Source organism: Mauremys mutica, chromosome 3, assembly GCF_020497125.1.
Source record: "Mauremys mutica isolate MM-2020 ecotype Southern chromosome 3, ASM2049712v1, whole genome shotgun sequence".
Lineage (NCBI taxonomy): Eukaryota > Metazoa > Chordata > Testudines > Geoemydidae > Mauremys > Mauremys mutica.
In genome coordinates, this window is record NC_059074.1 from 162,690,666 (window position 1) to 162,707,782 (window position 17,117).

Below are 17,117 nucleotides of genomic sequence, written 5' to 3' on the forward strand. Positions count from 1 at the left end.
TTCAATAGGATATCAAGTAGTTATATAGTCAGATTCTAATCATTTTGTAATTTTTTTAAAGTAACAGTGTACACAAACCTATGTATAAGTCTGAGCAATTTATAATTAAATATGATGTACCCATAAAACACAAGGAAGCTAGCTTTTTAACAGATAATTTGGAACAGGCTCAACATATTTTCCATTAACACTTGAAGAGGCCATTCACCATCAGGGTGATTTCTTGGGAGGACTTGGTACAACAATTTGTAGGCTTGCCCTGTCATTGGTGATCACATTTCAAGAAAAATAGTATTTTTCCCTCTCCAGCGCACTGCTGCAGTGATAGGCTGAATGCACATCCTAGCAGGGCTATCATCCTTATATTCGGATTGTCATATAAAGTGTGTTTATACACAAAGTTTGATACATTCCAAGTAGGAAAATCAATTAAGTGCTAAGAAGATTCTGAGATGAAAGATTTTTAGGCTTTCAACAGCATGAAGGTGTTTTCCATTTTGTTAAGTGTCTTCCACAGCATTTCCTGCTTATACGATTATCTTGTGTACAGTATAGTTATTCACAACATAATATATATCCAAGAAATAAATTTGTAGATCACTTAAAGTGGTGATTAAAAAGAAAGAGTTCCTCTTTTAAAGATAGTGATTATGAAAATCTGATCTTGGGCCTTTTTTGACAGGGCCTCTTTCCCTAAAAAAGTGGTGAAGAATGGAGTTTTTAGGCTCTTTCTTGATGATAATGACCAGTAAAAGCAGCAGGTAGGTCAAGAAACTGCTCTTCTTTTCTATTAGCTCTCTGTTTTTGTAAGTGCCTCCTAATTGAAGCTTCATATTGATTTAGAATCAGTAGTTGGAAGGCTAGATGTCATATTGGGTTAATGGATATAGCTGTTCACCTCTAGAGATTTAGGTTGAAAACTGTCTAAGATCACAAGTAAAAATGAGTTTGGTGGTCTCAGCTAAGTTTCTAGCTTATATGATGTATATTATCAAGAAATGCCCAGGATTGGAAAAGCAGAATTGTTGCTAGTCTGTTTGTTTTGTTATGATGCCTCTCTTTGTTTTGTTGTGAACTCGGGGCTCCGGGAGCTGCTTATCTAAAAAACAAACACAGCTCCTGTTTGCTGTGATCAATCTGTAACTGACTGTGAACAATCAATTGAGATAACCCACTACCTTGCTGTGACTGAGGCAGGCAGGGGGATGAATGTCTACAGCTAGTGTTTGCTTGAGGAGAGAAACAGCGGGGAAGGGGGGAGAAAGGGAGTCCGTTGGAGCAGCTGCTTATCTGGTCTGCAGGCTATTTGCAGTTAAGAGTGAATGAGGGGTCGAGGAAATGTTCAGATTTTGCAAGGCAGGGAGCTGACACACAGTGTCGGCTCCAAAAATCCACTCACTCTCTCTCCCCCGCTCCCTGTCACACTCCACCCCACCCCCCTCTTTTGAAAAGCACGTTGCTGCCACTTGAACGCTGGGATAGCTGCCCATAATGCACCACTCCCAACAGCGCTGCAAATGCTGCAAATGTGGCCACACTGCAGCGCTGGTAGCTGTGAGTGTGGCCACACACCAGCGCTTTCCCTACACAGCTGTACGAACACAGCTGTAACTCCCAGCGCTGCACATCTGCAAGTGTAGCCAAGCCCTAATATCGATGTGAGGAACCTTATTTAAAAAATCAAAAATTCGTTTTTCCTTTTTACTGTCTCCCATATGTTCAGTACCAAGTTGAAATGTTAGTAAGGATTGCTGTTTTAAAACTGGAGCGATGGCAGGGGAGAGAGAGCAAGCATATCCTTAACGGACTGAAGGCTAGCTAGCTACAGTATTATCACTGTAGACAAAAGAGGAATATGATTCTTTCTTTAGAGAAGCTTTGCTGGAGTAGAGGAGAAAAGCAATAAAAAAAATTCTGGGTTCTTTACTCTTAGCAACATATTTACATAGGAAACAGATTTTGTAGGCTTGGATGTACACTTACAGGGAAAACATGCTTGAAAACAGTGATTAAACATATCTTAATACTGTTACCACTGACACTATTTAAAGAGCTGATATGAACATAGTATGTATACTGTTAAAACATTTAAAAAGAAAAAAATTTCTAATTCATTTTAATTGCATCCTCACTGACCCTCTAAACTGTGTAAATGTCCAGAAGACCGATTCTCCTCACTCAGGGTACAAAGAAGTCCCATTGACAGAATCAGGTCCAGGTTTAGCAGGAATTGGTTTGTGATCACTTCGTTTTCTTTCATCCACTTTAACCTCAGTCCACTGGGAGGTTACATAAATTCAGAATCCTTTGCTTCCCAAAACTGACAAGAACTTACAAAACCGCCAAGAAGCAATTGTTCAATTGTCTTTTTTCCATTTCATGCTTTGTGACTGATGCTCTACACGACTGAAGCTTTTAAACTTTTGACATCCTATCTTGTATTGAATTCCTTCCATTGAACTTATATATATACTGTTAAAAGTTTTGAGAAACATCAGATCCTATCGTGTTAGGAATTAGAAAGACTTGAGATTTTTTTTACAAATTAGAGAATGATGAAAATATCTATGGAAACTATAGCTCTTTGCTCATTTTTAAAACTGAGCAGAAAATGGAAGAAGAAAAGCATTTGTTAATATTTCAATTTTTGTTGAGATTTTCAGTAGTATTCACTTAGGTGTTTCATATTTATTCTTCTACCAGATCAGAAAAAGCAGTACATAAAACAGGATATCTTTTGCACATATTGCAAGTAATGTGGTATTTATCAGAAGCATATTCCCCCCAATAATTGTAGGTCCTTATTCCATAAAGTGTGACACACCGGCTGAGAGGTGCTGAGTGCCCTTAACCTCAATTGACTTCAAAGAGAGTTGAAAAAGCTCAGTATCTTGTAGAATCTGGCCTTTAAAGATTAAAGCCATTATACTACTTGAAGTCCTGAATCAGTGCCCATCAGAGTTATTGGAAATGTTCCCATTGAATTCAATGAACTTTGGACCAGGCCCAATGCTTTCTGATTTTCATAAAATAACAATCTAGAAAACTATCACTTTGCTGAATATTACAGTGACTCACTGTGTTTGCTACCCATTTCTCATGATGTTCTTCTCGGAAATGTTTGATTCCATAAGTCATTTGGCCATATTTACTTGATGTATGAATTAATGGGTCATACTCCTGGTTTTTATGACATGAAGAAAATGGCAAAAATCTGAAAGATAAAAACATTCGTATATTTATTACTACTCTACAATGGTTGCAGTAGGTAGTATTTTAAATCAGAGGTATAAATGCTGTGAGATATGAGCAGAACATATACCCAACAAACTTTCCACTAACTTGTTCATGTCCTCCTCTCAGTGTTGCAATAGAGCTAATGCATTTTCTCTCCCAGGCTCTTCAGTTTTTGAAAGAAGTGGTGCCACATTAGAGAATCATACAGTTATGATATGATGGAATGGAAACTTTCATGTGAAGATGTAACTTTGGTTCATTTGCATAACCAGGTGATTGCTTGGATGTTTACCAACCACTGTATTTAAACTGTAGCTTATTTTAGAAATTACATCCCAAACCCTGAGGGCCCACTTCAGCTACTCTTACTCACTCTGAGTAGTAACATGCTACACTAATAATCACATTAATTACAATGTATTTGTAGACCTGTAAACGGGCTACTCACCGCCGCAGCGCCTCCCGCTGGTTTTTCCGGGGAATTAGCTCTTTTTCAGCCCGGAGCGCCCTCTGCTGGCCGGTGGTCTGCCTGTTTTCCTCTCGGCCCCGTGTCCCTCCCAGGATCCCGGTGCCCCTTTAACTGGGTTTCCCCCTCCCCGGGGAACCCCTACCCTGCTTTCCCCGCTTCGCCTCAGAATGGCTACTGCCCAGTCATGCTCTAGCCCCAGCTCCTGGGACAGACGGCAGTATCCGCCTTCTCATCACAGGCAAAGAGGTTTGGACCTGCTGCCCTGGCCTACCCCTGGGCTGCCCTCTGCAACCCCCAGTACCTGTTGGCCCACTGCTAGGCCGCAGCCTGGGACTTTCTAGGCTGGAGCTCCCCAGCCTTCCCCAGCCCTGCTTCACTCAGGTATCCAGTCTCAAGCTCTGAAGCAGCCAGGCCCATCTCTCTCTACAGCCAGAGAGAGACTGTCTCAGCTCTGGCTTCCCTGCCTTCTTATAAGCCCCAGGGCTTCAGTTTGGGGCGTGGCCCCAGCTGTGGCCACTTCCTTACTCAGCCCAGCTTCCAGAGCCACCCCTCTCAAGCCCTGGCAGGCAGCTTTTCAAGCCCCTCTGGGCAGGAGCAGGGTCCACCCTGCTACAAGACCATAGATTAAAAAAAGTCTGTTGCTTTTGATAAAATCACCAATGATGTACCTTAATCATAAGATTGCTTAATTGTATTGAACAGTAATAGTTAAGGGCATAATTCTGCCACCATTAATAATATTGAGGGAACTTCCTGATAGGGGAGCCATGCTGTCAGTGCCTGGGGCTACAAGGGGCACAAGTCTGACATGGAGGGAGAGGGCTTTAATATAGTTGTCCCTAACCTCCCACGGGCATTTGCAGGTTTTCTAGACAGGTCCCTCAGTCTGTTGCGCAAAGACATGTAGTAAGGGACACCTCACAAAGATTTCCTATTCCTAAGTCCCCTGCCATACATTTCATCATAGGAGCAGATGATCTGGTTCAGATTTATCACATTTTAAATATAGATTAAAATCCTGTGAGATATGCCATTGCTGGTGTTCTGAAAAGCAGCAGGTATTCTTTATTCTATGTTATGGTAGTTAATTGATTAGATTGCTAGAATTAAAAGCACGTGTTTCAGATATTTAGAACATTATTTTGCCTGAGCTGTCATGAAGATAGTATAGCTAATTTTAAAAATTTGAAAAGAAAGTTGGAAGCTTATGTGAAGGCCACAGTCCCCATGAGATTTGGGTTGTTAAAACAAGGAGTTCGATAAAGTGGGGATGTGACCAACTTGTCTCAGCAGCACCTCCTTATGACCCAGCAGGGCACAACTCACCCCGCTGTGGGTCCCCAACAGTTGGGTGTTGCCCCTCACAGATCCAGTGCTGGGCTGCCTTAATCTTCTTGCTATTGTACACCTGAGTCCTACCCCTTCTGGGGTGTTAAAGTCCAAAACAAAAAAAAGGAAAACAGTAAACTTATAAATTAGGGTTGTCCGTGGATTTGTCAGCAGGACCCCACCGTACTGGTCCAGGCTTGTCTCTGTGCAGCTAGCTCCTTTTTATCAGCCTTCCTGAGCCTATTAATGCCATCCACTAAATGGTTCGTCCATAAAATAAGCTGCCTCAGGCTCTGGGCTGGAATGAGGCTTACCTCATCAAGGAAGTAGCAGAGCCCATCTCTCCTTACTGGTCAGTCCTGAACTGGACTAGGTCTCCTTTTCACTCCCACCTTCACTCCTGACATTGGCTAAAGGTGTAGTGAGGTGGGGTCAGCTGCGTCCACAGGCTCTCCTTAGACTTCTCATTGCCAGGGTGGGGCCTGTCTGCCCCTTCACACAGCCTTCCCTCCACTGCCAGTTCCCCTCCCTCACCAGCTCCCCTCCATCCTGAAACAAAAAGTCTGCATTTCAATCAGCAGTCTCTGGATCTGAAATGAGAAGCTCTGGAGGGAGAAGTACCATCTCATGAGTCAGGGTCTGGTATCTTTCTGTGAATAGGATGAACTTATTGCTAGAAGGTAATATGTGAGTGCCTCCATGGCCCATTTCACAACTAAGCCCTCTTTTTCTTTACTATCATGGTGAGTAGGCTTTTTCTCTTAGGAACAGTTTTTGGCTTAGGTAGAGGACAGGATATGAATTAGCAGGGAGTGTTGTAGGCAAGACATGAGAAGTAATTCTTCCACTCTACTTTGCTTTGCTTAGGCCTCAACTGGAGTATTGTGTCCAGTTCTGGGTGCCACATTTCAGAAAGGATGTTGACAAATTGGAGAGAGTTGGGAGAAGAGCAACAAAAATGATTAAAGGTCTAGAAAACATGACCTATGAGGGAAGATTTAAAAAAATGGGTTTGTTTAGTCGGGAAAAGAGAAGACTGAGAGGGGACATGTTTTAAAGTATTTAAAAGGTTTTCAAGTATGTAAAAGGTTGTTACAAGGAGGAAAAAGAAAAATTGTTTTTCTTAACCTCTGAGGATTGGACAAGAAGCAATGGGTTTAAATTGCAGCAATGAGATTTAGGCTGGACATTAGGAAAAGCTTCCTGTCAGGGCAGTTAAGGACTGGAATAAATTGCCTAGGCAGGTTGTGGCATCTCCATCATTGGAGACTTTTAAGAGCAGGTTAGACAAACACCTGTCAGCAATGGTCTAGACAATTAGTTCTGCCATGAGTGCAGGGGACTGGACTAGATGACCTCTCAAGATCCCTTTCAGTTCTATGATTCTGCGTCCTGCTATTGATTGCCTGGGACAAGACTGCTCCCAATCCGACTTCAGAGGAATCAGTCTGTAGAAGAAATTCCTTGTTGAAACCTGGGCTGTGTGAGGTGAACTCTCTGCAGAGGTGAGCATTTAGGAACTGAAAGGATTTCTCTCAGCATTCCATCCTGTGAGAAAGCCAGCAGATCTTTTTTGAGCTCCTGTCTTTAAGCAGATTGGTGAGGGAGGCCACACTGGATAAGAATCCCAGTACAAACCAGCAGTAGTATCCTGCCATTCCCAGAAACCTGTGCACCTGCTTCTTTGAAGTTATAGTAGGGCAGGTCCTTAAGGCCTGGACCTTGTCCACCAGAGGCTATACCTGACCCTTCACCAAGGTATACCTCAGGTAGGTTGTCTCATCTTTGCGTATGCCACATTTGGCAGGGTTTGCAATTAGTCTGTCACTGGAATACAGCAGCTATCTGTGTCAGGTGATCCTCCCAGTGCCAGCTATTGATCACAACATCACTGAGGTAGGCGGTGGCACAACTACTGTGGGGCTGGAAAACTTGATCCATTAACCATTGAAAAGTTGCTGGAGCCTTTTGTAAGCCAAATGGCATAGTCCAGAACTGATAAAGCCAAAAGGATGGCAAAGCCCATTTTCCCCCAAGACTTTGGCATGAATGGAATTTGCCAGTATCCTTTGGAAAGATCCAGGGTTGTAATATTTGGCCCAGCTGGTCTAGCAGCTCATGAACACACGGCATGTATTATGCATCAACTTTTGATATGGCATTGACTCTTCAAACGTCAGAGTAAAATCAGGTGGTCCCATCTGGCTTAGGGACCAATGCTATTGGACTTCTCCAGTCACTACAGGATTCCTAAAGTCCTTCTTTATTGGTATTTACTGATTTTTCCTTGAAAAATTCCTGGGTTTTTTAAAAAAGCCAATTTTAGGTTTAACCAGTTTTAACCTGGATTTTGGCCATTTTTCATAGAGGAAGTGAACAGAGCCATACTGAAGGGCTGGCAGTGGGAGTAGGGGGCTCTGTCTGGCAATGGGGCCAGTGCTCATAGGTTGAAGCATCTCACTCCCATCCTGACTCCATCCCTACAGCATGGTCCCTGTTCGTTCACTCTGTGTAGTGCAGGAGTGAGATGGGCAGGGAGCTGTATCCTAACAGCTGAGACTGCCCACTGCTGCAGCGACAGGCCCATAGGGAGCAGAAGGCTGCACTCTGTGAGAACTGGCTCCCTTGCTGGACAGACTCTCCTCTCCACCCCAGCCCTTCAGCACAGGAGTGGTCTTAACTGCCGGGACCTGGCTCCTTGCCCATCTTGCTCCCCCACTGAAGCTGGACAAAGCCTGCAGTGGGAAGAGGATGGGGCTGTGCTGAAGGGCTGGGATTCAGGGAGGCTCTGTCTGGCAGGGAGACGAGCACTTTCAGGTGCAGCTTTCTGTTCCCTTCATGGCCCTGGTCCTTCAGCATGCCCGTTTGCTTCCTTTACATGGGGAGAGGAGGAGTAAGCCAGAGAGAGGGCGGAAGGCTTCCTCAACTGCCACATGGTGAGTGCCCCCTCCTTGGCCTCTGTTATACTGGGCACCATTCCTCCCTGGCCCCTGTGAGTACCGGGCACCCATCCACACACACGCACTACCCTTTATTTTCTGTTTATACCAATTTTCTCCTGTTTTTAAACTTTTAATAAATCCCAATATAGTTCCAGGAAATTAAAAATAACTGAAAAAAGGGCCTAAGGGATTCCTAAGTTTCTCTCAAGGTCCAGCAGAGATTGTAATTTTTGCTTCACGGGTTCGCTCATCTTCTGGGAAAGTGGCCGCAGCTTTTCCCTTACTTCCCACAACATCCAAACTGAGCCAGGACACCATGTGAGATGGGTTTGTCCAGATGGGGTGGAAAATACCGTTGGGTAGGCAGTGATCAACTGTTGGGCTTGGACCCTCTGCTCTGGTATGAAGTTGCCCACAGTACAGACCATCCTGAGTCCTGAGATATTGGCTGTCTGCAACCCTAATTCTGATTCCAGAGAAAAGGGAGCTATAAATAGGCCTTCCATGGCTTCAGGAAATTGGTATGGTTGGTTTATTTGGTTTGTCTTTTGTCCAGCTGCCTGATTTTGTAATTCATTGTCTCTACCTGGCAGATAATCATGTAAGGGCACTGCCAGTGGGCCAACAGTTTTGACTTCAAGATAGAGAACAATGAGAGTATCTGGTCTCCAGGTCTGAACATTTGGAGGAGGGTCCCTTTATTATATGTTGTTTCTTGGGCACTCTGGGAATAGGGGATTCTCCCTGAAGATGCCTATAGCTGCTAGCCTATTGTGAAGGGTGAGGATGTATTGTACCACACTGTCAGGTCTGTTCATCCTACATTTCTTGTATTAAGTCCAGAATCCCCCTGCAGTTGCCTCCCATTCAACAGTTCAAACAGGGAGAAGTCTGTAGATGACTGCGGCACCTCCCACACAACAAATGGGAGGGCAGAAGGGAGGCAACTGGTTCCAGTGTTGGGTGTCTGGAGCAACAATTTTTTTAACATGTCTTTTAGTGTCCAGTTGAAACATTCTACCAAAGCATTTGTTTGGGACAGAAGTTCAGAGGGACTTAATCTTCAGTAGTCAGCACAATTCTATTAGGTACTTGGGACATAAAATTGGTTTCCTGGTCCATTAGAATCTCCTGAGGCATCCCTACCTGCACAAAGATCATCATTAGCTTGGCTGAGAAGGCTTTGGTGTTTGTGAAACATAATGGCATGGCCTCAGGATATCTGGTAGTGTAATCCACAATTGCCAAGATATATTGATACCTGCCCCAAGCATGTCCATTCTGATCCTCTCAAATGCTATGCCAACCTGGGAGCCTTCACCACTCCCCAGGTGAAGTTTGTTGACACTTTGAGGAAAAGCCATAGCAGTCTGGAAACTCCTTATGTATCCCCAGCCAGAAAAACTGGGCCAGGATCGAGGCTATGGATTTTTTTCTAGCCCAGGTGCCCAGAAAATTGTATTGCATGGACAAAACACAAGATTTCTTGTGGGATCAGGGCACCAGGAGTTGGGCTCTGATCTCCTCTATTCAGTGGTATTTCTCTAACAGTACAACCACTCACTCTGGGTTTCAAACTGGAGGGATAGCTCAGTTTGCTGTGGGATCCATTATCTCCCCATTAACAACAACCATCTGTGTGTACACCTAGCTCAAAGTCTCATCTTCCTTTGCTCTTCAATAAAGTTGGAGAACCTAGTCAGGATCTCAAATTCAGATAAAGGGGTAACCCCCAACTCTAGATGGTACTTGGGTTCTAAAGAAATATCTAGCTGCTTGGAACTCCCCTTATCCAGCTCGGCTATATCTCCTATAGCAACAAGGCCTGCTTGATCCCAAACAGTCATCTGTGAGGATACTAGTAACAGGGTCTTCATGTTCTAAGAGGATCCCAAGAACTCCTTCAAGAGGTCCCCTAAATATTCCCACTCTCAGATAATAATGACTAGGTAGGCATGAGAGGCAGCCAGACTGACCATTAGTGGTCATGTATATTCAGCGGTTAGCTGAATTAGGGTGCGAGGATATGGCTTTATGCCTCCATGCACTGTAAGTAGATGGTGCCTCAGGGAATTCCTGGAACAGATTCCCTCACAAGGGTTTGGCTGCACCCTGAGTTCAGTAGGCCCATTACGTCTGTCCCATTTACTTTAACTGGGATGGTTGGTTTAGCTGAGCCTGGATATCATGCTCAGGCCTCTGCAGTCCAGACTTGCTCATAACTGTATTTCATAAACAGGCAGTCCTTGTACCAGTGTCTGAGGCAGCCACATGAAAAACAGACATTCATCCAAGGTTTTTGCTGCTGGTAACGGATCCTCCCTCACTCCCTGTGTAGACCCTTCTGAGTGGGTCCTCCCTGTTCCTGACCCCAGGATTTTCCCTTTTTGAGATCAATGTGAGTCAGAGGATTCTTGAGCTGGGTCCCAGCCAGGCTGCTGCAGTTCCTTGGTCCAAGTTGTCCATGACCCCATGGCTTCCTGGACTTCCTAAATCCGGGTGGGGCTCTTCAGGACTCTGACTTCCCCAGCAAGATTTCTCATTCACTGGAGCTGATCCTTTGGCTCCACGGTATCTCTCTCTTATTGTCACTGTAGCAGTCCTAAATGCCATATATTTATCCAATAGCTGGATGGTGTCGGCCATTGTCATGGGCCAGTGACTCAGAACCCAATCTTTTCCCCTGGTGGGAAAATCAGCATTATTTGTTCAAGCAAAATGATTTCTGCTACTTGAATCCCTGTCTCTGTCTGAAATATGAGTCACTGACAACACTAGTCTTGCAGTTTCTGTGCCACCATGCGGGAACGGGGCACCTGGAGGATATTGCTTCTCCCAAAATCAATGTAGGAACATTCCTGCAAGATAACCAGTATGTCAAAATGGTTGCTTTGACTTGTACATAACCTTGTGATATCACTGAGTCTAATCCACATCAGGCTGCTTGCATTGTCTGGTCAAATACCACCTGCTCAAGTGTTTTGAGAAAGGCCTCTGCATCATCTTCAGGTCCCATCTTTGGTAGTTTTCTGGTACCGGGGCTCTTGCCAGATCTGTGCCAGTAGGCCCAGCCATTGTGGGTGGCCACAGTATGGTCCCAATCTGCTGCATTCGCTTTTATTGCTGCTGGGCAGCTACATCCCAGATCAGCTGCTGCTGCTTGATGGTCACCTACTGGATGAGTTGCTGTTGCTGCTGTTGGCACCGAGCATTCTGCTCTGCCACCCAGTAGTTACTCCACATCCATACTATGGAAGAGGAATTTTTTTCTGGGTTTTGGGAGGTGGTGGTTGTTGGGTTTTTGTTTTTTAAGTCCTGACCTGATCCCTTCCACAGGGGCTAGAGTGTGCCTCCATTCAATATCAAATTTGTAACCGGGTTGTCTCAGTGGCACCCCTTTGTGCCCTGGCAAGGGCACTATTTAGCCTGCTGCGAGTCTCAGATGGTCAGGTGTCACTCCTTACAAGTCCGGTATTTTGGTGCCTTAGCCTTCTTGCCCTTTCTCGGGCTTTAGAGTCCAAAACAAAAAAAGGGAAAACAGTGAAGCTAAAAATCAAGGATTCATCAACAGGATCCCACCCTACTGCTCCAGACTTGTATCCCTGTGTTTTGTTCCTTTTTATTGAATCCTAGTCATCCTATCCTCCAAATGGCTCATCTAGGTAACAGGCTGCCTCAGGCTCTGGACTGGAACCAGGCTTCTCTCATTTAGAAAGTGGCAAAGCTCTGCTCTCCATACTGGTCAGCCCATCACATGGCAGTAAAACTATTACTTCTGTCTATGGATTGCTAAATGTGTTCTTAAAAATCATTTATTGGGGGAAATCAATATTTTAGCAACTGTAAATTTTATCAATGAACCTTCAATCCACTCTCCCCTTCAGAAAAATAAAGTTTCAGTATCTCACTAGTAACATCAATTTATTCCATCTAGCATCCCAACAAATGTTATATAAAATTATCAAAACAAAAATACAGAGGTAACAGAGCTTGGAATAATAGAAAGCTACAGAAGTATGTGTACACTCATGGGACAGTTAGCTCTCATATAAGACAGATTATGGTACTTGTAATGCTAATTTGCACATGGGATGGACATCACACGCACAAAAAATTAATGTGGCCCCAGTGTCCCAGAGTATACACAGAAGGTGCTGAGAGCTGGCTGCTCCACTTACATTTTTTTTATCACTTCTGAATTGCATTTTAATAGTACATTTTTCTTTTGTTCAGACATGAAAGAAAATTGGCTTTCTCAGGGGATTGGATGGTTGAGAAGACAAGGCTAGCAGTTTAGGGATTTTCCCATATATGCATGGAATTTAGTTTAGCCATAACATTCATAATTCAGTATGAATACAGTGTTTGTAAAGCCTATATACTAGACAGATTTTAAAAATTTGTAAAATACCATTTATTGAGAAAAGTGGAAGATAAACTAAATGAAAATGATTATGTTCGCAATTTACTATCTTAAGTTATAACCAAATATAGTTATATACAGATCCATATATAGTTATACACAGATCTTTTAAAATATCATGGTTTCAATTTAGATCACTGTTCAATCTTGCCTTTTATTTAATTTTTCTCAAATAGTCTCTCAGAATAAGCCAAATTCTACGTATCTTGATTTAGAGATCAAACAATATTCTTATTATGTAAGAAACGATACATAATGGAACATGTATGTGGTTTAGTATCATAAATGCATATTTCATGTGCTGTGTTCTACTGAATATCTTAAACCAGATAAGTGTATACATATATTGTTGTGTGTGACATTAAGTACACACTCTGGATTATGTGTCTCTACTTGGAAATGATTAATAACATATTTATTAGTTTTTGAGTAATAATAATAGACTTTAAAAATTGTAGACAGATAGAATGGCATAAAATAAACTGTTGCTTTCATTATGTCCCCAATTCTGTAGTCAAATCCATGAGGGTGGCTCCTTACGTCTATGTCGATCAGAATGTAGAATGATCTATATTGGCAAAATTGAAGTCCTCTTACATCCAACAAGAATCTCTGATATTCATTGTATATTCATTTCAATAAAGAATGTGTTTTAAAAATACTATATATTAGTATTAAAATAGAGTAGAATAACTAAAGTATATCATGGGAATCATACAAAGGATATTCTGCCTTCATAGCAGAACTTCAGAACAAACAAGTATAACAAACAGCAATAATATTGCAATATAGACTGAAGTAGAGATTTGTAGCTTCACGTATACGTTTGACATAGCTTCTCTCAAAATTAGCAATAATGTATATTCTGAACTACATAGAATAGGGGAGGGGTTACAGAAGAAAAGGAAAACATCCAGAGAAAATTAAATCCAGACAGAGATATCAATGTTGTTAGTTAATGGCACAAGTTTAGACTTAATAGGTCTATTCAAGCAAAGATCTGAAGAGCTCATTCTGGCAGATTTCTAACATCTGGGTCCCAGCCTCCTAGGATGACTATGGTGGAACTCCACAAGCTCTTGAAGGTTTTTGATGGCTAACGGCAGTGGTAGCAGGATGGAGCAGGAGCCAGCTCCTCTCTTGGCAATCATGTGCTCCATGTTGCTGACTGAGAGAGAACTGAAGGCTCCCCAAATAAATAAGGCAATAATTAAAAATGAAATATTATTGCTCAAAAACTCAACTAAGGGATATCCCAAAAGAAACAAAACTCTAGGGTATGGTGGGAGAATTTTGACCAAAAGGTTTGCCCTCCTAGAGGCAAAATCCAAGCAATGATACTTTGTAAATGCATGAGTACCAGGTTCCTACCTTGCAGAGATGGCTTTGACTGTCCCATTACCATCAAAGGCTGTCCACACTTGGTGTTGTGTCGGGTCTATGCTGTGGCACAGATGGTGGGGTTTTAGTTTGTTTGTTTGTTTGTTTGTTTACGCTCTTGTCCTTAAGAAGACAGTTGAGTAGGATAGGGGCCTTTTTCCATAGCATAGCCAGGCCTTAGGTCGTGATGCGCTGGTAATCTATGACTCTGAGTGCTGTAGCCACAAATTGATCATCTTGATGGCCAGATAAATGCCAGCACTGTAGCACGAAGTAGTGGAGTGCAGTAACATGACAGTGGCCAGTCTTCCCTCTAGCTGTTGGTGCCTCAACTTCCAAGTTCTCATGTGGAGGTGAGGGGATATCCCCAGAGAGGATTTTTTATTAACTGTCTTTAAGGCACATTTAGCTTTGAGGCACCCTTTTCAGCAGCCAACACAAAATAGGGTGAAATAGCATGGGAACAGTCCTGACTGGACACACGCAATCCTGCCTCAGATAACTCTCAGTGGTGCACCTATAGATTCCTGAACATGTCCTAGCCAACTTCCTTAAAAAATCCTTTTCTTTCTCCCTTCATCCTGCTCCTCTCTCTACTCCAGTGTTTCCCAAACTGAGGTTCGTGGAATTTTACAGGAGGTTCTCGGGGGAAAAAAATTCCCTAATGGTGGACAGAGCTGTCCCCAGGGACCCCAGGCAGCACAAGGCCAGCAGCCCGGAGCCCCTGGACTTCTAAGAGCTAAGCAGATCAAAGCAAGCTTATCTATCACACTGAGGAGATTTAAACTTCAAGACTTCTTATAAGAAATGGAAAGAGAAATGGATATTTTTTGCTGTTTTTAAAATTAAATAAACAGCTAGTATTGTTTTTAAAATTATTATGAAGAACAAGTTTAAGCTTTGTTGTAATGTGTGTTTTTTGCCTGGACTGCTCAAGACCTGAATGCTTGTGTAGGAGGAACTCGTTGAGTTGGCTTCTTAAATATCTTCATGCTGTTTCACATCTGATACTCCTTGATGAAACCTAGGAGCTTTGTCTTATAACAGGCTTATTCAAAGTGATGCAAGCTATGAAACTGAGATCTTGGAAGAATGTTGCCGTTTTCATAATGTAATAAAAATACTGTAATTATAAATACTAATAATAAATAGCATGTAATAAGCATGTCATAAAAACAAATGTGTTATCTCCAAGATCACTGCTTTTATAATTTATACTCAAGTAAAGGAGAAAATCCCTGGAAATATTCATTTTCAGGAGGGGGTTCATGAGACTTGACATGTTAGTGAAAGGGGTTCACAGGTTGTTAAAGTTTGGGAACCACTGCTCTACTCTGTGTGTAGTTTTCCCATCTCTCCACTCTTTCTCCATCCTCCCTCCACATATTCTCTCCTTTCTTCTACTTCCCCACCCTTTTTCGTCATTCCTTCTTGTCTCTCTCACTCCCTTATCTCTTTCAGTAGAGCAGCAGGAGATGGAAGAAAGGCCTTCTGGACCCAGTGGATTTTCCAGCTGGGATGGCAGGGATGACATTTATAGCAGGATGCTGATCTGGACCTGACTCTGATGGCAATTTGAGAGTGAGATAAGCTTCCTGGGCAGAAGCAAGAGGAATATAGGCTTGGCAGGTGTGCCATTGTCTGCTGAGAAGCACAGTCTCAGTTCTGTGTGGTGCCTACCAACAGGGGCACAGCTCAGAAGCACTCACTTTCTCTTGTGTTTACACAGAAGCAGTAGTGGTCCTGCAGTCCCTTCTCTGGATCTGCCTGTGAAAAGGTGGCTTGCTTCATGGACTAAAGATCCTGGGGGCTAAGCCAACCCTGATTACAGGATGGGCTTCTCCTGGGAGGAAGCTGGTGATTCCTTTGTAAAAGGAGCCAGGTAGAAATGCTGAGATGGTCCAGCTGGGGAAGAGACAGCAGGGATCAAGCAAGGCTCCTTCAGGGCCCTGAGTAAGCAGGGAGGAAAGCGCTCTAAGCAGGAAGGCTTGGAAGGGACCTTGACTACAAGGGAGAAAATGAGGAAAGCTCTTTAGGCTGAGAGAGAACCTGAATAATTGGGGAGGAGACTGGCTGAAGAAGAGCCTCAGAGAGGGTGGAAGTTTTTGTTTCAGTTAAAGACAGTTTTTAACTTTTATTTGGACAACTGTGACCCTGGAATGGGTGGACTAAGGACTAAGACAAGGCCAGAGCACCAAGTTACCTGACAGAGAAACCACCACCGGGGTGACTAGTGATGGCTGCAACCCCATGCCTGGCTATGAGGGAGCTTATCATGGTGAGTGGACTCTTTGGACTGACCAACAGGCAAATGGTCGGTAACCTACTAGCAACAGAATCTTGGCCTGTACTCTGATGCCAGATTCCTTCATGCTTTGTCCACACTTCTGAGAAGGGTCTGACACACTTCTACATTAACTGCAGGAAGCCACCTTGTCATTGGTGTTGCACTACCTTGGCATAATGAGGTACATTAAGAAAAGAGAACTATGTAGGATTTTCATGCTTACCTTAGCTTCCTTTCTTTTGTAATTTCTAGACAAACATTTAATATTATTTTAATGCATATTTTTGTGGTTTAATAATAGAAATGCTGCCAAAATCTAATCTATAGCTATGTGAACAGAACTGCAATAATTTTACCTAAACAGGTTCTCTGCATTCTATCTCAACTTCTTGTTCCAACTCAAATAAAACAGAATTATCTGTCAGTCTAAAGAAGACCATGAACAATTAGCTCCACATAAACTGTTCAATACCATCTGGCACATACAAATTAATTATTTTTTTATGAAGAACTTCATGAATTTTCAGTTTTCAAAGTTGGGGCCAAATATGAAGTTCTTCCTCCACCCATTCAGATGTGCCCTCTTTGGGACACTGAGTACTATCACCTGTAGTAGTACCCCTTATGCTTTTTACTCAGAGAAGGCAAGAAGCTCTGTGGCTGTTCTTACCTTAGCACAACTGTGCTGGGGCAGCCATAATTTGTCCAATAATGAATGCATGTTAAAACAAGCTGTATTTACAACATAAAGACAGTATAATCTCTTGACGCATCTAGTCTGGTTACTAGTTGTGCTGAACATTTTTTTATAGTGGGGTGCTGATGATGGAAACCACGTATTTCAGGGGTTCTCAAACTGGGGGTCGGGACTCCTCAGGGGGTTGCAAGGTTATTACATGGGGGATTGCGAACTGTCTGCCTCCACCCAAACCCCACTTTGGCTCCAGCATTTATAATGGTGTTAAATATATAAAAAAGTGTTTTTAATTTATTAGGGGGGTTGCACTCAGAGGCTTGCTATGTGAAAGGGGTCACCAGTACAAAAGTTTG

The 17,117-nt window shown here is 43.0% G+C and overlaps 1 protein-coding gene across 3 annotated transcripts in view; it reads right to left on the reverse strand.

Moving 5' to 3' along the window:
• The window catches only part of SPATA17 (spermatogenesis associated 17), a 164,563-nt gene that overhangs the window by 34,858 nt on the left and 112,588 nt on the right, over positions 1 to 17,117 (reverse strand). For all 3 annotated transcript variants that reach the window (XM_045010250.1, XM_045010251.1, XM_045010252.1), the window contains exon 9: positions 3,079 to 3,214. In XM_045010250.1, the coding sequence (XP_044866185.1) occupies positions 3,079 to 3,214 (136 nt within the window). The remainder of the gene's footprint in view (positions 1 to 3,078; positions 3,215 to 17,117) is intronic.